The sequence below is a fragment of the Sciurus vulgaris genome, assembly GCF_902686455.1.
Source record: "Sciurus vulgaris genome assembly, chromosome: 4".
Taxonomy (NCBI): Eukaryota; Metazoa; Chordata; class Mammalia; order Rodentia; family Sciuridae; genus Sciurus; species Sciurus vulgaris.
The window spans coordinates 53,528,222-53,552,284 of NC_136464.1; the positions used below are offsets into that span (position 1 = coordinate 53,528,222).

Sequence of the window (24,063 nt, forward strand, 5' to 3'; positions counted from 1 at the left end):
GTACAAAAAGAAAAAAAGACAAAAGGTCTGGGGATGTGGGTCAGTAGTAGAGTGCTTGCCTATAATGCATGGGGATTGAGTTAAGATCTCCAGCACCCCAAAAAGGAAAAAAAAAAAAAAAAGTACACTAAAAGACAAAAGATAGAAGTAAATGATACTGAACAAAAATTGTGATAAAACTAGAAATATAGGGCTCAGTGGGAGAGTGCTTGCCTAGCACATGTGAGGCATTGGGTCTGCTCCTCAGCACCACATAAAAATAAATAAATAAATAAATAAAGGTACTGTGTCCATCTGCAACTAAATGTATTTAAAAAACTAGATAAACAAGAGAGAAAAAATGATAATAATAGATAACTATGAACGTTTTACTAATAAACTGTGGAGTTTAGATGAAATAGATAATTTTTTAGAAAACTATCATTATCAAAAGTAACTTAAAACACTTTAATAAGAATCTGAATTAAATAATAAAAAGAAACTAAATGAGTAATCAAGTATCTTCTTCCAAAAGACAAGAGACTCATAGAGTTTTGGGGTTTTTTTGTCTGTTCGTTTAAATTTTTTTTTAGTTGTAGATGGACACAATACTTTTATTTTATTTATTTTTATGTGGTGCTGAGGATCAAACCCAGCGCCTCACGCGTGCTAGGCAAGTGCTCTATCACTGAGCCACAACCCCACGCCAAGACTCATGGAGTTTTAAGTACAAGTTATGCCAAACTTTCAAGAGCAGATAATCTTTATCGTATATAAACTGCTTCAAAGACTAGGAAAAGACTTTATTTTATGAAGCTAAAATAACCTTGAGAACAAAACTGAACAAGAAAAGGAAATCATAGATCAAGTTCTCTCATAAACGAAGAAGCAAAATCCTTTTAAAACGTTAACAAAATGAATTCAGCATTGTAGTTTTTAAAAATTCACAACCAAATAGGATTATACTAGAACTACAAGGATAATTCACTATCAGGAAATTCACTTATGTACAAGACCACAGACCATCTTAACAGAAAAGGCTAAAAAATTGTATGCCCATATCAATAGCTACAGAAAGGGAATTTAACAAAAATAAGCAATCGTGGCAAAAATAAGTGCTTCTATAAGGTACAGCTGAGGGGCAATTCATCTAAAAATAAAGCAGTTGATTAAAAATCTCCATGATTCTTTGAATTTTTAAAATTTTATTACTTCAACTTCTTTCTAGTTTGTAAGACAATGTGGCACATCACAAATTACATTTGTACTATTCCTTCTTTGGGAATACTGAGTGAAAGCCTCGATTATTATCTCCTCTAAACTGATACAAAGTTCTGCCTGGATGGTGAGGGATGGACTATAAATTCTCTGGAAGATCAGGTGGCAGAAGGAATATAAATTTGAAAGCCACGAGACCACCAATGAAGACACTTATCCTGCCACTTATCTAGCTGACTGACATTGAATGTGTTAAAATCTGTCAAACTTCAGTCTTGAAATTGGTATTTTTGGCAATACATAAGAAAATGAAACCATATCTACCTGGCTCAATAATAGGTGTATGATAAATATGAGTTCCCTTGGCACCTTGAATTCTTTTCACTTATATGATTTTGATTACTCTGCAGACAATGGAAACTGAAGTATTACATGTTTATAGTTTTATATGTGTATTTCTTTTTTAAAAACAAATTTTAGTTGTCAATGAACCTTTATTTTATTTATTTATATGCAGTGCTGAGAATCAAACCCAGTGCCTCACACATGCTAGGTAAGACCTCTACCACTGAGTTACAACCCGAGCCCATTAAATGCTTGTTTCTTAATCGTGGATAGTATACAAAGTAAACCAAAGATTCAATCTCTGTCAAGCTGTTCAGAACTCTTCTGCAAACTAATAAAATGACTTGGTTCTTATCAAAAAGACTCAAAACTTCACAAATCATTTCGTTTGAGAAAATCTGTGCAAAACAGTAGTGCGCAACTACATTTAATGTGGCCAAGTCCAAAGGTGAACTATTTAAAGCTGGAGTGCTTGCCTGCCCTAGGTCAAAAATGCAGCAGGACAGCTGGCAGACGTGAATGATTACCTTGCAGACACTTGGTCATCCACTCCGATAGACAAAAATCTTCTCATATAATAACAATGGAAAGGATCACAAAAAACAAGTTAACCAAAACATTAGAAACACACATTAGCTCCTGACAGAGACTAGTGAGTGATATGATTAAAAAGTTAATTCTAAAAAAAAATATTTGGTGCACTTCTACCCACAAACGTCTAAAAATACAAATTACATCCACAATTCATTTGAGTGCTCAAGATCAAAGTAAAGAAAAAGCTAAATATAAGTGCTGGTGAGCTAAAAATGTGGCACTATTACTTCAGGTCTAAAAGATCAAAATTAAGTATAAGCATGTTTTAATCATTTAAAATTTTTTCTCTTTTTACATTAATACAAATTATGGTAAAACTTTATAAGTATATGCCACTGTTGTGCTTAACTAAAATTTAAGGATTAAAATAAGGTAATTTCCTAGGAAACATGATTAATGGCAATCGTGTAGCAATGTTACCTTTTCATGTAGTATTTTTGGAACATTATTTTATTCACTAGGCCTACACATTTCAATGTTTCAAAAATAATCCAAGCTGGTAAATCAATCCAAGTTTTGATGATTTCAAGCAGACTGTTCAAAACAGCACTGAGGCAGAACGTGACAACACTTTAGAGTTCTAAATAAAACTGTCATTTGCCTGCCAACAGGCAACACACACTATGCCCTTTTCAAGGAGTTTATATCACAAGAACACCACCTTTTGATATATTCAGATGCTGAATAATCTTGGCCAAGGTCCAAAAACTGCCTTCATTATTCATTGCTGCTCCACTGCAGAAATAAAGATGAAATTCCATTGAATACTGCATAGGTAATTTTTCAAAGGCAAATAAAATTGCCATAAATATTTCCCACTTAAAAGGATTCAATTAGAAGCAAATCCACACTGACAGAAAATGAATCTGGTAGGTTTGACATATAACATTTTCCTTCAATACAGCACTAGAACCTACTATTCATTATGTATTTGGCTATGAATCTTCCTGTAAAACCACTTACATGTTGTCATTCAACAGCTCACAAACTGCAAAGCTTCTCTACTGCCCAATTCTAAATAGCTATACCAAGCTTTCATCAGTTGGCCCAATCTACCTTTCTAAGCTTCTTTCCTAGCACTCCACCATGACTAGTCCTCTCTTCACAGTCCACCATGACTTGCTCATGCCATTCATTGCACCCATTTTCCCTTCCACCTTCTCTGTCCTCCTGAATCCCACTTCCTACATAAGACTTTTTTTTTAATCATTCTTACCTCTAATGATAGCTCTTTTTCTCTGTATTCCTATTAAGTCAGTCTGTATTACAGTTTTTAATTTGAAACTTAAAATCTGTTTAAAAAAATTCCTCTGCAGCAGCAGTTTCCACCTTTGTGTCTCCATGATACACAGAAAAATAAAATTCACATATATGACATGCCCCATATACTTCTATATATGTTTCTGGGACTGGGTACAATTCCCAACCAAAATAACTGTAATTCCACTAATTTTTCTCCCACTAAAGAAAGCATAATAAAAAGAAAGAGAATATACTATACTTCAATGAGAATTTAAAAAGGAAAAAAAGTAAGCAGGAATGAGAGGGATATTATTAAACATGTGACTCTGAACATGCTCAATATACTTTTTAAAGTAAAGCACTAGTAAACTTTGGTTCTTTATTACTGTTAATAAATTACTTGTAACAGATCTCATAAGTGATCTTTCATTATATACTGGTAAGACTTGCTATTCTATATAGAATTTACCAAGCTAGACAAATAGAAAGCAGTAAATAATTAACCAGTGTGTCTAGTCCATTGATCAATCAATTATACATAAATATTAATTACTGCTGTAGCTGGAGGATGATGATGATAACAATGACAACTGATAAGAATGATACAAATGCAAACATGGAGTACAGGGGCTGACTATCCTGCTGACAAAGGAACTCTAAGGAACAAATGACTTCTCATGGGGTGAGCCTAACTAATATTTTAATAGTACAGCGTGGATGTTGCACTCCTGAAGTTTATGGCAATCAGAGCGGTTTCTATGGCAACCATCATGCAACAGTATACCTCTTGTGCAACACCGTGGCTATTATTTGCAATCTTGGGTAAAGTTAGTAAACTGTACACTTTATCTGCCTGTGCAGTTGGAGATAAAATAACTTCTGCTCCACCCAACAAAAAGCCTTTCAGTGACAGTATAAATCTTGTTCTATATTAAAATGGTTTTCTTTTACAATAAGTTATCTTTTGAGCATTGTAAATCCCTCACAGAAAATTACCATTCAAATTCAGGTTGAATATCCTGTACTCAAAATGCTCAGGGTCAGAAATGTTTCAGAATTCAGAGTGTTTTGGATTTGGGATTTCTGGATTAGCTATGCTCAATTATTTTTAACTGATATTAACTCATTTCCAAAGTGCACTTAATTTCCAGTCATACAAATAGTCTATGATTTGATTTTGAGAACCCTATTCTGAAAATGTCATATCCTTCTCTGAGAAATCTTCAAATATGTATCAGATAGTTTAGGTATAAATTTATCTATAAGATAAATCTATATATCTGTTCTCTGTAGCCCTAACATCCTAACATTCTAAGAAGAAACTGATTTAACAAAAAATATCTAAAACTGTATTTTCTTTGTTACTCTTGCCTAAGCAGTCACTATTTAGAAATTCTCGTAAAAGAAAAACTACAGAGGAAGCTTAGGTCAGCCATGCCCTGGAAACATCTAAACATCCAGCAAACAGTCCAAAAGAATGTCCTACTCAACAGTTCCAAAGATGTCATTAATTGTTTCCATCTGTTTCCCTCTCTGTCCCCTCCCCCCTACAAGTCAAGTTATCTACTGTTTTCTGCTTCATTTGCATTCTATGAAAAGCAAGAAAAACATAAAGAACCATCATGTTTTAAACTATACAATAGTTATTTGCCTCCAAATCTGTTTGATTACCACAACTATATTGTTGCTTGTACTCTACACTGTTTTCAAGTAACATGTCAGAGTGTGGCATATTAAGTTATATACTTTTTAAGTAAACAGCTCAGAAAATTTTTCAGTTGTTTATAATACACTATTTTTCCCAGATTGCCCATGGGACCAAAGATTTTCTCCCATGGAACAATAGGTTTAAACCTCTGAATGGTTTCATCCATTCAATATCTTTACCTAAACAAATTGTATCAAGAAAAGTTATACAATGACTTTATAATCCTATCTTCCTTCCACATTTATTGGCTAGAATTCTCTTTATCAACTAGGGCTACTGGGCTACTCTGAAATAAAATTTATACCGGGAAGGAAGAATGAATGCATAATCTTTCCTTTAAATTACCAATTACCAGAGTAAGGGGCTGGTGCCTGAGTTGCCACCAAGGGTGAGCAAATAAAATTTTGTTTCATTTTATACTTACCTACTCCTTTGAAGACTTAATCACAACAAGGGCATACTCCTCTTTAATTTGTCTAAGTCTCCAAAGAAGCCTATGAGAATACATAGCATATTTCAAGGATATATCTCTGAGAATGAGCAGAAATGAGTTTCCTGACAAAAATCCATTTACCAAATTATATTTACAGACTAGAATATCAGTATTAATAAAAGAGTAAGATATTTTTCTTTTTCTTTTTTCTTTTCTTTCAACATCTGAAATCTTTGTAATAACAAAATAAGAACAGCCATGGTAGCCTGCATCTGTAATTCCAGCTACTAGGGAGGCTGAGGAAAGAGGATCCCAAGTTCAGAGCCAGTGTGGGCAATTTAGCAAGATCCTGTCTTAAAATAAAAATTAAGAAAAGGGCTGAGGATGTAGCTCAGAGATAAAAGTGCCCCTGAACTCAATCCCCAGTATCACAAAAAGCAAAAAAATAATACTTTTTTTTCTTTCAGTATCCAAAATCATTTTAATGATTATCTGTATTGAAAGAAACTTTTTGGAAGGTTATCTAGTACAACTAACTACCTGATACTGAAACTTTCTCTTCACCATCTCATCATGCTCTGTACCTTCTAGAGGGTTAGTAGCAACCTGGAATAATCTACAACTGTTATTAGTGTAAGGAAAATGCAAGTTTAATTATATGTTTAACAAACACCATACTATTCACCTTAATATTATCATGGTGATGGAATGGCAGATAAAGTAGGCTTGAGCTGGAGGAAACATTGGAAGTCATCAAGTCCAATGAAGGAAGAAAAAGATGCACAGAATAAAATCTACAAAACAGATGTTGCCAGTACCTTATTCCTGACACATGAATTAAAAGAAACAATTCCATAGAAATACCCACTCAAGATAGAAATAAGACATCAATGACTAAAATTTTTGCATCTATTCAATGAAAAACAATAAAACACAAGGAAGATAAAAAGTAAAAACATTTTAGTTTTATTTAAAATTGTGATATATAACCTACATACAGAAAATTACATAAAACTATAATATGAAGAGTAATTATAAAACAACCACTTCTGTAAACTCATCACTTAAGAAATAGAACACTGTCGGGTGTGGTGGCACATGCCTGTAATCCTATCAGCTCAGGAGGCTGAGGCAGGAGGATCCGAAGTTCAAAGCCATCCTCAACAAAGGTAAGGCACTAAGCAACTCAGTAAGACCTTGTCTCTAAATAAAATACAAAATAGGACTGCGGATGTGACTCAGTGATTGAGTGCACCTGAGTTCAATCCCCACTACCACCACCACCACCCGCAAAAAAGAAATAGAACATTATTAACATTAGAAGTCCCTGTATGCCTCTCTCTGAGTATTAACCTCTTCACATCTCAGAGATACCATTACCCTGACTTTGGTGACCATTATTTCTTACTCACCTTTATCTTTCTACCATATAAATAGGCATCTCTAACCACAGTTTATTTCTGCATATTTTTGAACTTTAAATAAATGGCCTATTTGTCTATCACTAATTTCCTTCAAATTTTTTATTTGTTCTAATTAGTTATACATGACAGAATGCCCTTCGAAATTTTGTTAAGATTCATTCGCTGCTTTTTAAAAACAAAGAATTTTAATTCTTCAGATATTTTAAAGTAAAAAACTCTTTTTTATTAATACTATTAATATTCCAATTTATGACTATACCATGATTGTTTTAATCCATTCTCCTATAGATAGATCAGTGAGGTCATCTTGACAAAAGATATAAATATTTTTATATGAATTCTAGTGTGCATATGCATGCATATCTCCAGAGAACATACCTACAAGTGGAGATGCCTATTTTCTTCTTTACTAATACCAAAGTATTCATACCAATTTATATTCCCAACCAACAGAAGTCCAACTGATGGTTCCACAACCTTATCAATAACTGACATTATCAGACTTTTTAACTCAGGAATTTATTTGCACTTCCTCCGTAGCTAATTAGATAGATCACCCTTTTAAGTATTTTTGGCCATTTGGATTTCCTCTCTCTTTTTTAAGTGTTTATTCTAATCCTTGAAGGTGGATTGCTTTACTAAATTTATTTAATAGTCTTGTCTTCTAGGAGTTCTACTCTTTTTTGTGGGTTGGGGGGGGTCTCTTTCATCAGTCTTCACTTTGAGGACTTGACTAAAAGTACCTAACACCAATTACTAAAATGAACATAGTAGAAAAAAGAAGTGTTCAAAGACAAAAACTTGACATTTCAATTGTAAACATAAGTTGTGTATTTTTTTAAAAGTCATTCCTGGAATCAGTTACTTTTTCTAACAAAATTATTCTGTCAGGCAACAAAATATTTTAATTACTCACTTAATAAATGCTGGTGGCATATCTCTCTTCAATATCTGATCCTCAGTGGTTTGAACAGTCTCTTTTCCAACCTACAAGACAGAAAGGTTCATAATTCACACATGTATATAACACTGGAAGAATAGAAAACAAAACGTTAACAGTAGTTGTATTAATGTATCATTTACATTATGCAACATTATAATACATTATAATACAACAGTAGTTGTATAATGTATTAATGTATTAAGGAAGTCTTCAGTAAATTTGGATTTGCATTGCCTAGTTCTCAATTTTTTAAAATGTGGTAATATAATTTTTTAATTTAAAGAGTAATATTTAATTGTTCTCTAAGCTATTTTGGTATAATTATTTCCTAGTTGAAAGTTAAATAATTATCTGTCATTTTCCATGAATTTTCAAAATAGTAATGGTAAAGTTTTTTAAATGTATTCGCTCACCGCACCACAAACATGAAATCAAAAATTATCAAAATATTAAAAGTCACATTAATCAGATTATATATGTGTATGTATTATACCACAAATGATACACCTCCTCACTTTCTGCAAGATAACTCCTATGAGGGGTTTGGATATCAATTTCTCTTTTATTATGTCATGATTATAAAGTACTCCACAAGAAGTAAACTTTAACATAATAAATGATGAAATTTACCCATTTTGTTGAATTACCCAGGAATGCTAAATCACAAATTTAAATGACATTTGAATGCAAAAACCTGTGAAAAAAATTTTTGATTACTCCTGTGAAATTTTTTAAATGACAATTGGAAAGTATCTCAATCCCATTTAGCCACTTAACTTTTGAGTCCAAAGAAGAAAAAAAATGGAGTAAGAAAAATTCCTAAATGCACAATAAATCAGCTAAATAGAACAACACAATAAACCATTCTTAGGGAATACAAGTCATGCATAAATTAGTGAATACAAGTTTTTTCTCTCAAGCTAATAGCTCAGAAAAAGCAACACACACACTACTGTGTAATAGCCAGTACTTCTGTAGACAATAGACTATCTGTATCATAATAAAAGCCTTTCAAATCAGCAGCTGGTTCTCTACAGTTTCTCAGATCAAGCATGACAGAATATTTCCAGATGTACTGTTCACTATATTTTCCAGCTGAAACAAACCATTCAAAAAACTGTGGGTCACCATTTCCTGAAGTAAAAAGATGAAGTTCAGCCTAGAAGTCACTGATTCATATTAAGCATGAAAAGCCTTGGGGCTGGGGTTGTGGCTCAGTGGTAGAGCGCTTGCCTGGCATGTGTGAGGCTCTGGGTTCGATACTCAGCACCACATATAAATAAATAAAAGATCCACTGGCAACTTTAAAAAAAATTTTTTAAATGTTTCTTTAAAAAAAAAGAAAAGCCTAGACAGATACTCACATATAAGATACATGGAGCTTCTTTTCATGTGCGGCGGGGAGACAAGAGACAGAGAATAGGGAGGGAAGAGAGATGAGTTCTTCTTAAATCTCCTTTAGAAAGTTATTATTCAGTATTGTGAAACATTTATTGAGCAAAACTACAAGTGCCAGGCACTGTTCTAGAGACTGGGGATAGAGCAGAAAATAAAAACAGGTTGCCTGCCCTGGTGGAACTTATATTCTAGTATGGGTAGACAGAGTCCACAAGTAAAAAATAATAAAATTCCAGATAATGGTAAGGGTGATGTCACAGAGAAAGGGGTAGAAATAAAGTCTACTTTAGAAAGAGTAAACAAAGCAATCTTCCCTAAAGAAATAACATCAGAGCTGAGACTGAAGCTAAGAAGAAATCATTCATGCAATAGCTGGGAGAGAGCACTTCAGAAAAAGCAGCAAGAAAAAGGCCCTGTGGCAGGAAAGATGGGGCACACTTAGGAAATCTGAAGGAGGCCAGAGAAGCCTCGGAAAGAAGGGAAGTGCCACGTGGTGATGAGATCAGGTAAGAAGGCAAGAGCCAGGTCACAAGGAGCCTTTCAGCCCAGGATAAGGTTCTGAAATCCTTTCTCAGTACAACAGCAAAAGGAGTCCTAAACAAGAAATTGATATGATCTGATTTTGCTTTTAAAAGATGGTTTTGCCTGTTACATGGAGAACTTACCTAAGGGGGCAATTAGAAGGTTACTGCAATCATCCAGGGGAGAAATAAGGTGACTTAAAACAAGACGTGAAAATGGAAAAGGAAAACAAGAATAGAATTATTATCTCTTTTAGGAGAAAGAACCATTATTATAACTTGTTTTTGGACTTGACAGGGTAGAGGATATGGAGTAGACTAAGATGAAGAAAATTAAAAATGACTTCTAGGTCAATTAAATGAAATGTCTTCAAAAGCAGCAACACTGAGGCAGGTGCGGTGGTACACACCTGTAATCCCAGTGACTTGGGAAGCTGAGGCAGGAGGATCAAGAGTTCAAAGTCAGCCTCAGCAACTTAGTGAACCCCTAAGCAATAGGGGTCTCTAAATAAAATATTTTAAAAGGGCTGAGTACGTGGCTCAGTGGTTAATCACCCCTGGGTTCAATCCCCAGTACCGAAAAAAAAAAGTGGCAACACGGGGGGTTGATTTATCATTAGATAAACAATCATGATCACACCAGGCAAAACCATTAAAATAATTTTTCAAATAGAAAATACTCTGTCCCCAGTAGAAATAAGTAAAAAAGGAACTATATTTAATTACTTTATGCCTCTTTTGCAAGGAGAGGAGTAGGTAGGGAAAGAGAAGAGGATAAAAGGTATGCTCAAGTGCTACTTATTTAGAAGCTACTTTTCAGTATTTAAATGATGGACACTAAATTTGATTTTGTTATTCTAAGCTGCATTTATACTTGTAGTGATAATATTCAGAGTCATTCTAATTCTGAAAACACTCAGCCTAGAATTAGGTTAGGTACGATGAATGGCCCAGTTTTTGAGGTACAACACACAAAACATAACTATGAAGAATGAATGTCATTTTCACTTTGGGAATTGATTTTTGGTGGTCCTGTCCAATAGAACTTTCTGTTAGAATGGAAATGGTTCTATTTAATCTCTATTGCCCAGTACAATGGCCATTAGCCACATGGCTAGTGCAAACGATGAACTGAATTTTCACTTTTATCTAAACTGCTACATTCGGTTATCATTTGAACAGCTCAGATCCATGGAACCTTCACTATTTCCAAAGTTGGTATTCTTTTCTCTAGACTCTTCCTTCTTCTAATTAATTCTTCACAGTTGCTTTACCAGCCTTCTTTTATGCCTTTGCTGTATGGTCTCTTCACAAAAGGAGCTAGTCCTGCAAAGGTAGAAGTTGCTGGGTGAAGAAAAGGATCAGACAGACAATCCTATCAGAAAGAATAGCAAAGACAAGGGTTAAGTCAGATGTATTTGAGTACATGGTTTACTAAACAGGCTGGAGTGGCTTCAGCAAAGGAAATGAGGCTAGAAAGGAAAGTTCAGTGTGCCAGGGAAAGGCTCTGTATATTAAGTGAATGCATAGAGAATTATGTTTCCTTGACCTGCCCATTTATTGAAGGATTGTCATACTCTCTTCTGAATCTTGACAAATCAGGGTTCTATCGCTGAAATCACATCAATAACTTCTGAAGAAGCCAGTTCCTAAAGATATACCAGAAAGGTACCTCCTAATTTCTGAACAAATGGCAAAGCCTATCTAGGAAAAATCAGGCAGTTTTTTTTTTTTAAATTTATTTTTATTTTAAACAAATGGGATACATGTTGTTTCTGTTTGTACATGGAGTAACAGCATACCATTTGCATATTCATACATTTACATAGAGTAATGATATGTGATTCATTCCGTTATTTTTTTCCTTCCCCCCACCCCTCCCACCCCTCTTTTCCCTCTATAAGGTCTTTCCTTCCCCCATTCTTGCCCCCCTCCCACCCCCCATTACGTGTCATCATCCGCTTATCAGTGAGATCATTCCTCTTTTGGATTTTTGAGATTGGCTTATCTCACTTAGCATGATATTCTCCAATTTCATCCATTTGCCTGCAAATGCCATAATTTTATTATTCTTTATAGATGAGTAATATTCCATTGTATATATATACCACAGTTTCTTTATCCATTCATCAATTGAAGGGCATCTAGGTTGGTTCCATAGTCTGGCTATTGTGAATTGAGCAGCTATGAACATTGATGTGGCTGTATCTCTGTAGTATGCTGATTTTAAGTCCTTTGGGTATAGGCCAAGGAGTGGGATAGCTGGGTCAAATGGTAGGTCCATTCCAAGTTTTCTAAGGAATCTCCACACTGCTTTCCAGAGTGGCTGCACTAATTTGCAGTCCCACCAGCAATGTATGAGTGTACCTTTTTCCCCACATCCTCTCCAACACCTATTGTTGCTTGTGTTCTTGATAATCGCCATTCTAATTGGGGTGAGATGGAATCTTAGTGTAGTTTTGATTTGCATTTCTCTTATTACTAAAGATGGTGAACATTTTTTCATATGTTTGTTGATTGCTTGTAGATCTTCTTCGGTGAAGCGTCTGTTCATATTCTTAGCCCATTTGTTGATTGGGTTATTTGTATTCTTCGTGTAGAGTTTTTTGAGTTCTTTATATATTCTGGAAATTAGCGCTCTATCTGAAGTATGAGTGGCAAAGATATTCTCCCACTCTGTAGGCTCTTTCTTCGCATTACTGATAGTTTCCTTTGCTGAGAGAAAGCTATTTAGTTTGAATCTATCCCAGTTATTGATTCTTGCTTTTATTTCTTGTGCTATGGGAGTCCTGTTAAGGAAGTCTGATCCTAAGCCGACAAGGTGAAGATTTGGACCTACTTTTTCTTCCATAAGATGCAGGATCTCTGGTCTGATTTCAAGGTCCTTGATCCATTGTGAGTTGAGTTTTGTGCAGGGTGAGAGATAAGGCGTTTAGTTTCATTCTGTTGCATATGGACTTCCAGTTTTCCCAGCACCATTTGTTGAAGAGGCTATCTTTTATCCATTGCATATTTTTGGCACCTTTGTCTGGTATTAGAAAATTATATTTATTTGGGTTTATGTCCGTGTCCTCTATTCTGTACCATTGATCTGTCTATTTTGGTGCCAATACCATGCTGTTTTTGTTACTATTGCTTTGTAGTATAGTTGAAGTTCTGGTATCGTGATACCCCGTTTGATTCTTCCTGCTAAGGATTGCTTTAGCTATTCTGGGTTTCTTATTCTTCCAGATGAATTTCATGATTGCTTGCTCTATTTCTGTAAGGTACGTCATTGGGATTTTAATTGGAATTGCATTGAATCTGTATAGCACTTTTGGTAGTATGGCCATTTTGACAATATTAATTCTGCCTATCCAAGAACATGGGAGATCTTTCCATCTTTTAAGGTCTTCCTTAATTTCTTTCTTCAATGTTTTGTAGTTTTCATTGTAGAGATCTTTTACCTCTTTGGTTAGATTGATGCCCAAGTATTTTATATTTTTGAGGCTATTGCAAATGGAGTTGTTTTCTCATTTCCCTTTCAGCTGTTTCATCGCTTGCGTATAAAAATGCTTTAGATTTATGCGTGTTGATTTTATAGCCTGCTATTTTGCTGAATTCATTGATGAGGTCTAGAAGTTTTGTGGAGGAGGTTTTTGGATCCTCTAAATTTAGAATCATGTCATCCGCAAATAGTGACAGCTTAAGTTCCTCTTTTCCTATTCGTATCCCTTTAATTTCTTTAGTCTGCCTAACTGCTCTGGCTAGAGTTTCGAGGACAATGTTGAATAGAAATAGTGAAAGAGGACATCCCTGTCTTGTTCCCGTTTTTAAAGGGAATGGTTTCAGTTTTTCTCCATTAAGAATGATGTTGGCCGTGGGCTTAGCATAAATAGCCTTTACAATGTTCAGGTATGTTCCTACTGTCCCTATTTTTCCTAATTTTTTTTTTTTTTTTTTTTTTTTTTTTTTTTTTTGCGGTACTGGGGATCGAACTCAGGGCCTTGTGCTTGCGAGGCAAGCAATCTACCAGCTGAGCTATCTCCCCAGCCCTTTTCTAGTGTTTTGAGCATGAAGGGGTGTTGTATTTTGTCGAACGCTTTTTCTGCATCAATTGAAATAACCATATGATTCTTATCCTTAAGTCTACTGACATGATGGATTACGTTTATTGATTTACAGATGTTAAACCATCCTTGCAGTACAGGGATGAACCCCACTTGATCGTGGTGCACAATTTTCTTAATATGTTTTTGGATACAGTTTGCCAATATTTTGTTAAGGATCTTTGCATCTATATTCATCAAGGATATTGGTCTAAAATTTTCTTTCCTTGATGTGTCTTTGCCTGGTTTGGGTATGAGGGTTATATTAGCTTCATAGAATGAGTTCAGTAGGGTACCCTCCTTTTCTATTTTCTGGAATACTTTGAGAAGTACTGGAATGAGTTCTTCTTTGTAGGTCTTATAGAACTCGGCTGAGAATCCGTCTGGTCCTGGGCTTTTCTTGGATGGTAGATTTTTAATGGCTTCTGCTATCAGGCACCTCATCGATCAAGAGGTGTCAGGAAATATATTTTCTACCTCTCTCCCCACATCCTCAAAACAGAAAGTTTCTATAGCACCCATATTTCCCCAATAAAGTAGAACAAACAAGAAAGGGGTTAATTCACAAATGCTCTGTTAACTAGCATGGCTTGTGGGTAAATGTTATTCCTGCAGGTCAGCTTGTAATGGTGAAGTATAAGATTCCTAGCAGAGGCTACAACTTCATAAGCAAACAGATCAGTAAAAATCTTAACTAATCCATCTCAAAATCTGTGTAGCAAAAATACCTGGCCTATAAAGCCAAATGTTCATACATGCTGGAATTTGGTATTGTGGTTTCTTATTCTAGTTTAGCTAATAAATAATTATGTAATTTCAAGTAAATCATGTAATTACTCAAATATTTCTCCTACTACTTTGTGATCTCTCTAGGTGTCTTCTTATCTATTGTGGGTTGGCCAAACCACCCGTTAGCTCTGTAAAAAGGAAGTAGACCTTTAAACTTGTCTTTTTTACTTTAAGTTTCCATTTACTATCTCAAAATTCTTTTTGGAACAAAGCAATGTATAAAATGATTAATACGGGGGACCAATGGTAGAACACTTGATTAGCAGGCACAAGGTCCTGAGTTCTGATCCTGTGCACCACAAAATAAAATAAATGATTAATAAGTATAAAATTTAGGGCTGGGGTTGTGGTAGAGCACTTGCCTAAAATGCATGAGGCACTGGGTTCAATCCTCAGCAACACATAAAAATAAAATAAAGGTAGTGTGTCCACCTACAACTAAAACAAAATATTAAAAATAAATAATTACAAAATTTAAAAGCTCTTGATTCCTATGCATTTTGTTAGATTTTACAATTATGGATTCTACTAAAGCTAATGCTTGAGATTTTTTGCCTTAAATTTTATCCTTCTGAAAAAGACCAATAAGTGAAAGAGTTAAAAAATGCAGAGAAAGAACAACAAATAAGTCTGAGTTATAGTCTAAGTTCTGAACAAGTTTTCCATTTAAAAATAACCCTTTCAGAATAATCTAATTACTTTTAAATTTCATTTCACTGCAGAGAATTCAGATTTGTTGTTTCTATTCACAAAATTATTTCTTTTAGTTTCTTCTGCAGAGAATAGACTAACTCTTAAGGCCTGAATCTATTCAACCCAAAGAACAGGCACTAAGTGCCAACAGTGGTGTCCACTAGGTGGTAGGAAGAGAATGAGATAAGAAATAAAATATCTTAGACATATAAACTGAAATAATGGTAGAAAATGAGAAAGAGGCCTAGGGGCATTTTCAGGGGACTTGGCAGGGAGCCCAGTTTCTTTTGAAGAGTTCTTATTTTGTTCAACAATTAATTTAAATATCTTTTGTTCAACGTGTGACTTTAGTTCAAAACTATGTAAAAGGGCTTTTGTCTTCTGCTGTTGTTATTTTTTCTCCTTTCATCACAATCTACTCATTTTGATTCAGAAATCTGGTTTCTTTCCAGAAAAAAAAAAAAATAGCCCCACTGGTTCAAGTTACTACCTGGACTAAAAAATATGTTGACGTAGATGTCTTTCTTAGCTAGACCAGATTTAAGAAAACACTAAGACAAAACACGGTAAGGAGGACTTCTGTTACCAATCTGTACAGTGTAAGTGGTAACTATTAGAAATTACATTAAAAGGCAGTAGGGAGATTTCATAATGTTTTTAAACAACAGGTTCTTGACAAATTTAATCAAGAGAATACATACAATTAAAATGTAAACCCTTACAATATGGCAATCTACAAGGCCAATTAATTATGATCAATTGATTGTAATCAGACATGGGAATGTGCACCTATTCACCTGTACTTACGTTGGGTACATCTTATGGCATTAGTCTTAGGCTGATCAATCCATTACACTAAAGGATCATTTTCACAGCAGCTGTGTCCATTACCAGGCACAGGCCATTCAAAGATAATAGTGGATATGACCTACCATCAATATTGTTTTCCTATAGTAGTGATGGATTTGCAATTCATCTACTCCTTTGCTCATATCCTTTTTTATATGATTCACAGATGGTCAGCCAGAGTCAGGTGTTTAAGAGGCCAAATATCCAGAATATCTGGCACTCTTCAACCCACTCTGATTTCCAACTCATTCATTTAATCAAGTACTTGCTGAGTACTTCTCTGTTTGTTAGGTATTGTGTCTTCACTATGGGATGCAGATATAAAAGTGAATGATACTGTTCTTGCCTTTCACTGACAATGCTTAAAAAGTAATTGTATGCTCTAAATGAGTTATACCCAAGTTTCAGACCTTTATCAGTGAGGTATAAGAGGTTTCACAGAAGAAAAGAAACTCTAGAGAGGCTGAATGAGAATTCTCCAGGAGAAATGAGATTTGATGTCAAAAGGAGGGCTTTCGAGTGAGTGGAGCTATATATATGAAAGCATGGCCAGTTTAAGGAACATAGATAAACATGGCAAGAACACAGGATACTGGTGGAGAGGAGGTATGAAGATAAAATGAAGCTGGAGAAGCAGAAAGGGGTCACACTGTATGCAATGCAGTGCACTTAGAATTTATCTGCTAAGCAATGTGAAATTAATGTGTCTCAGCAAAGGACACTATTAGGTTTGAATTTCACACAGAAAAATTCAGCAAGAATGGACCAGAGTGAAGAAAACTAGAAAGACAAGTTAATCTAGTTCATTTACTCAACCAACAAAGAATTTATATAACATACAAATTACAATTAATAGTGAATAAAACACATATGGCCCCTGATCTCATGGAGTTTGAAGTCTTAGCAAAAGATAAAGATGAACTAAAGCTGCAGCAATGTGGATAGAGATTGAGACAGATAAAGAGATGCATCTACATGACACGTACTCCATATAGAAGGTGAAAGAGAAATCTAGGTTGACTCCCTGGTTCCTGACTCAAGTGATTGGGTCAATAGGTTATACAAGAAGAAAGTCAAATCTGGAAGAAAAGAAATTAACACCAGGATGTTCCAATGAAGATGTCCAATAAATAACTGAGTTGATGGTTCCTCAATTCACTTTCCTGAATAGAGAAATGGATTTGAAAGCAAAAATCAGGTGGTTTTAAAAGTCATGAACAATAAATGAAATCAACCCAACAACAAAGCAAACAAACAAACAAAAATAGATAAGCAACTTGTTAAAGAACAAGCTGGTAGCCAGACACCCCTGTAATCCTGGCTACTCAGAAGGCTAAAGCAGGAATATTGCAAGTTGGAGGCTAGTCAGACTATTTAGCAACCCTGTCTCAAAATAAAACTAAAAAGAATTAAAAAGGCTGGGAGGATTTTTAATTGGAAGCATGTGTGAGAGTTAAATTACCAGTTCCCAGGGACAGGAAAAAAAAAAAAAAAAAAAGCTGGTGATAAGAACTAAGACGGAAATGTTTGAGATGGGTGTAGGAGGAAGAGTACAGTTATGTCACAAAATCCAAGTAGGAGTTTCAAGAACAGTCAATAGTCAATTGCCAGAAAGAGGTTAATAGTTTTTAGTATATGCATAGGTATGCAACCACCACAATCAATTTTTGAACATTTTCACCACCCCAAAAGAAACCCAGTAACCATTAGCATCACCATGACCCTCAGTTAGCCTCAAACCTTCTCCACCTCCACCAATATAAGGCAATCATTAATCTACTATCTGTCGCTATAGATTTGCCTATTCTGGACATATGATATAAATGGAATCACACAATATTTGCTCTTTAGTGATTGGCTTCTTTCATGTTGTAGCAACCATCAATACTTCATTTCTTTTTATTGCCAAATAAATTCCATTGTAAGGTTATGCCACGTTTTGCCTCTCCGTTCATCAGTTCATAGACATCTGAATGGTTTTCACTTTCTTGTTCTTATGAATATGCTACACTTAGTGAATAAGATTTTGTATAGACATGTTTTCATTTCTCTTGGTTATATACCCAGGTATTGAATTGGTGGGTCATATGATGCTATTGTTTGGATGTGCTTTGCTCCTAGAAGGTTTCATGTGTCAGAACCTTGCTCCCCATTATGATCATGGAAGATGGCACAGAAATCCAGTTTTAGTGCTGGTGTGAACCTAGAGCTTCAGGAATACTAAACAGGTGCTCTACCACTCAGTTACACCCCCAACCTCAATGGTATGGAATCTTTAAGAGGTGGGACCTCCTGGGAGTCCTTGGATCATTGGAGGCATTGCCCTCAGAAGAGATCAGTCTCCAAGTGTGAGTTCTTTACAGAGCATGTTGCTATAAAAGCCGAGCCTGACTAAGGTCCCCCTCTCTCCCTCCCTCCCCACCTCCCTCCATATCTCTCCCTCTCTCTCTCTCTCTCTCTCTCTCTCTCTCTCTCTCTCTCTGCCTTTCTATACTGACATGTGATCTTTTGCTCCCTGACATACTAACCTCGTTCTGCTTGAGGTCCTCACCAGAACCTGGACCCCAAAGAGACCTCCGATCTTGGACTTTCAGCCTCTGAAACCGTGAGCTAAATAAGCCTCTTTTTCTTCATAAGTAGTCTGCCTCACATATTTCATTATAACAACAAAGAACTAATGCATATGGATGTGATGGTTCTATGTTTAACAAGGAAATGCTAGACTATTTTCCAAAAAGGCTGCACTATTTAACATTCCCATCAGTAAATGCATGTGAGTTCCAATCTTTCTACATACTCAGCAATACTTCCTATTTTCTGTCTTTTTTATTCTAGCCACTATAGTGAATGGTCTTTGTTAGAATATAATAGATAGGTAATGGTGTTGGGCACTTTTAAATGTGCTTATTGATCACCTGTACATCTTCTTTGGAAAAATATCTACTTAAATTCTTTGCCTACATTTTAAATGATTTATCTGTTTCTGCAAATATATTCCCAGGTTGTGGGTTGTCTTTACATTTTCTTTCTTTTATTTTTAATATTTTATTTTATTTTATTTTTTTAGATACACATTATATTTTATTGATGGTGGCATTTGTAGCAGAAAAGTTCTTAATTTTTATGAAGACCAATTTATCTGGCTTTTTCTGTTTTTGCTTATGTTTCTGATATAAGACTTAAGAAGGTTTTGCCTAACCCAAAGTCATAAAGACTTAACGCTTACGTTTTATTCTAAGAAGCTTCTTTTTTTATCTCTTACAGTTAGGTCTCTGTTCCATTTTGGATTCATTTTTGTGTCTGGTATAAAGAATTATGCTTACTTTAACAGAAGAAAACCAAGCATATTGATAGACTAAAGGAAAAGAGGTAAGAAACCAGAGATGGTTCTGAAGAAGGACCATGGAGAGTTTGTAGGAGCACAATTTGGAGAATGGTCAGAGAGACTCATCTTCCACAGGAAGATCACCTTTACCACAAATAAAAGGGGTAATGGGGGAAAAGACTGGAGATAGAAATGTAACTCTGGGTGATGGGCATATCTACTGGAGAATTTATAGGGCACATTAGCACATTTAAGGATCTGTCAGGAAATCTGTTCAATTTTGTTTAATCCACCATTTTTCAAATTCATTTGACCAAGAATTCTTTGCCAGTAAATATTAATCTATGATGAAATTAGAATTTTTAGGGCATTCTTAGGAAACAGTAATAAAGGTCAGGAGCTGCAAATTATATGTCCTTTGAACAGAATTTAGGACAGGGATGGTTTTTGTTTGGTCCAGACTGTTTTTTTAAATCAAGTTATTTCACAGGGATCCCAGTTCCTGGCATTTCTTGAAATATCAGAAGACCAGGCCACACTGGATCTGCATTGCAGCAAGAAAAAATAATTGCTGGAATTCAAATATTCCTTATGGGGAATATAATATAATCCCTGTACCACTCATTCCCTTAACATTCAGCTCATTTCACTCATCTCCTTCATCACCTGATCCCACTATCTAGGTTTGCCATTTCCATACTAAGCAACCCTCTCAATGTCTAGACAGTGAAATTTTCAGTTCAGAAACTCCTTCTCCAACTCCTCCCTAAAACATTTTATCTAATAAAATTTTCTATGCAAAACTGTGAAGTATTTATGTCAGGAGTAACAAAGGGGAATATGTAGACCAAGTTTAACACCCAGACCCTATTTTTTTTGACCTGCACTGAAGTTTCACATTAAAAAGAAATCAAAATTTCTTGACTTCCTTGAAAATTAGGAAGGTCTGATAACATTAGGCTCAAGTATCTCCAAATGAAAGCAATTAGCTGGAGATAGTAATGTCTTCAGCTAGAGCCTACATTTTTAAATTTACTACAGTCCATGCTACTTCCCCGAGCTTGATTCACTCATTGCCTATTTGGCGTGGGAGTTTGTGCCACCTCATTCAACAAATAAAATTCAACCTTTCTCTTCTTACCCCTCTGCAATAGGTACCAGAGACTGAACCCAGAGGCACTCTACCACAGAGCTGCATCCCCAGCAGCAGCACCCCCCACACCTTGTTTTCTTCCCTCCCACTTTGAGACAGGGTCTCACTAAGTTGCCAGAGCTGACCTCAAATTTACTATCCTCTTGCCTCAGCCTGCTGTATAAAAAGATTTTATGTATGTATGTATGTATGTATGCATGTATTTATTGATTTTGTGTGTGTGTGTGAGTGTGTGTGTGTGTTTACTGGGGATTAAACCCAGGGTCTCACATGCCATGCATGCTAAGCAAATGCTCTACCACTGAGCAATATCCCCAGTCCAAAAGGATTCAATGTTAATCAGCACAATGCATTAACCAAGCTCCCCAATATCATGAATGTTAAGTGAAATTTTACTTAGCCTCAGTTATTTAACTAATGATGAAATACCCCACTCTCCTCTCTCTCTCTCTATATATATATCCATGCAGAAAACAATGACTGAAACAATATGGGAAAAATCATGCAGAGAATATTTATTTTCTTTTTAATCCTTCTCTGTACTTTACAGATTAATTTTTGAAAAATATGCATTGCCTTCATAATCAGAAAAATACAGAAAAGATTCTAAAATGTATCAATAATATTCTTGGTAAATAACAATTTATAAAGTGATGAGAAACCACCAGTGCCTGAAGATTCAAATTTTGACCAATTCCAAAAAGTTAATCTGTATGTACATCGATGAGAACACAATCACATGGTTTCAACAGATGAACCACGTTGGTGGCAAGTTCTAATGTCAACAAGCTGATTTGATGCCATGTCATTTCCCTAGAGTTAAAGTTGAGCCGACTTTGCAGCAGCTGTTTATTTTAACTGAACACTGAGATTGAGTGTATCAATTAAAGCTAGATAAATGTTAGCAGAGCAGACTTGCTTACCAGATCCCTATTTAGGAAGGTGCTGTGAAAAGGCTTCTAGTCTACAAATACTTCATTCTCTCCCTCAACTCAAGATTTTTCTGCAGACTTTACAACCACTTACGCTTGCCTTCTGGAGAGCCAATAAATAAATAGGAAAGCAAGTCATCAGCCCAGAGAATGTCCCATCACTGCCCACTCTCTCCCAAACTCCCTCAAAGAAACATAAGAGGAGTTCCTTTCATTTCAGACTGAGAACTGTTGAATGAAAAAGAATGTGGCAATCTACTTCATAGTCTTCAGTTTTATTTTATTTTCTTCATTTTTAGAAATGAGACTCAGAGAAATTATTTCTCTGAGAGTTACAGAATTTGAATTTGAATCCAGGCTTCTTTGCTCCATTTCCTGTGTTTCAAGCACACTCCTAACTTGCAAGCAAGATATTGACTAACATTCCCATACTCATGTAGTAACATATCAAATCCTATTTAAAGTGAGTTAAACCTATTTAAACCAATTTCCATACCGGTTTCAAACATATATAAACAAGTGCTACATAACATAAATATCCCCCAACTCCCACCCTTTAGTCCTGCCTTCACTGACAGGAAATTAAACAGTTATAATGGGAACATAAAAGGATGTTTTTCGATAGCTTCCCCTCCATCTTTCCCCATTCTTCTGTCTGTCCTCCTCACTTTTCTCTATCCTCCTGGCTTTCCACTCTCTCTAGCACACGCCCTTTCTCTTTCCCTTTCTTTTCCTCTCATTTTCTCTCTTTCCCTGCAGGGAGACACTCTGTTTGCTTAATAAACTCCCTTATGTGGGAAAAAAAAAAAAAAAAAAAGGATGTTTTTCACTCCTAATCTCCTGTAGTTATTTTCGACTTTCTTAGTTATTGGAACAAACACTTAAATGAGAATTCAGTATTATTCCCACTAGTTATAACTAAATAACCATTGCATATTTATAAGTATCGATAGGGAGAAAAAAAATCATTGGATGAGCTGAATATAATCTTTGCAAATGCTTCAGATAGAGAGCTGATTCTTTAGGGAATTTGTGACTTCAGATCTGAGAATTTTTTTTTTTTTTCTCTGACAACCATGATATACAGTGAATGGCACAAAATAACTGCTCAGAAATAAGTGTCTACCGAAATAAGTGAAATAATAAAGACAATTAGCAAAGTAAGTTAACATTTAGCATAGTCAACTTCATATCTGCCCACACATTTTTTTTTTTTTTAAACATCTCCATTCTTTCTGATTCCTAAACAATTAGCTCAGGAAAATCATCACTATTTTATTTTCATTATATTTTCAATATACCTACAAATTCTAATACTCTTATGACTGTATTAAGATGACCAGCTAGGTAGGCTCCCATGTGCCATTAGAAAAACTGATAAAAGCAAGAAAAAAGGGAAAACTAAATATTGCCGAGAGCAATTACGCTGACACTACCACTGGTCCTATCTCATGTGTGATTATAAAGAAAGGGAAATATTAGGTATGAATATGCTACAACTGTCTAGACCGTTAAAGAATCTCAGAAGTTCCACCAGAATCAAAACAGTGTAAATCTTCTTCACTGCTCTCAAACCAAATCTGCTTTTTTCAAAGAATTATTCCATAAAACTTTAAATGTATTCTTATTTTTTGTTATATTTTCCCCCTATTGTTTTAATAGCTAGAATTGCAAACATGTTTTTAAAAAAAGTTTTGGGCTGGGAATATAGCTCAATTGGTAGAGTGCTTGCCTCCCATGAACAAGGCCCTGGGTTCAATCCCCAGCACCACCAAAAAAAAAAAAAAAAAAGCAAGTTTTAGCTACAAATGTGCAGAAATGCAATTACATTGTAGCTTTTGTAGATAAACCTGGACATGTACCCAACCATTTATAACATTGTCTCTGTGGAAAAATAACTCCACACAACCAATTTATAAATGAACTTTTGAAAAGCAACCCATTTTCATGTTAGGAAAACTCCTCTTCCCCATCTGGAAGGTAAAGAATAATGGGAAAAAAAGAGTTGGGGCTTTGGAATGAGGCAGTCTCAATCTCATCTCACTGTTATTACTAGGCTCTATGTTCTTGGCTAAGTAACAATCTCTTTGAGTCTCAGTCTCTGTACTAGTAAAATGGAAAAAGTAAGATCCCTCAGGGCTAAAGGATGTAATACACATGTAAATTGCCTGGAACAGGGCCTGGCAGATGACAGGTGCCAAATAAACATAAGTCCCTTTTTCTTTCTTCTGCCCTTACCAGTACTTATTTGATTTCAGTTTTCTCCTTAATTTTTTTTAAATTTTAATTGAGTACATGCTACAAGTCAGGAACACTTTATTATCTCATTCAAACTTTGTAACAACTTCAGGAGATAGCTACCATTTGCTATCCCATTCTACAGAAAAGATTCATAGGCACAGGTTAACTGATTTGCCTAAAAATCACTC

The 24,063-nt window shown here is 35.2% G+C and overlaps 1 protein-coding gene across 1 annotated transcript in view; it reads right to left on the reverse strand.

The window, feature by feature from the left end:
- The window catches only part of VCL (vinculin), a 105,381-nt gene that overhangs the window by 60,850 nt on the left and 20,468 nt on the right, over positions 1–24,063 (reverse strand). The window contains 1 exon segment of the mRNA XM_079135970.1: positions 7,860–7,930. Coding sequence (XP_078992096.1) covers positions 7,860–7,930 — 71 coding nt within the window.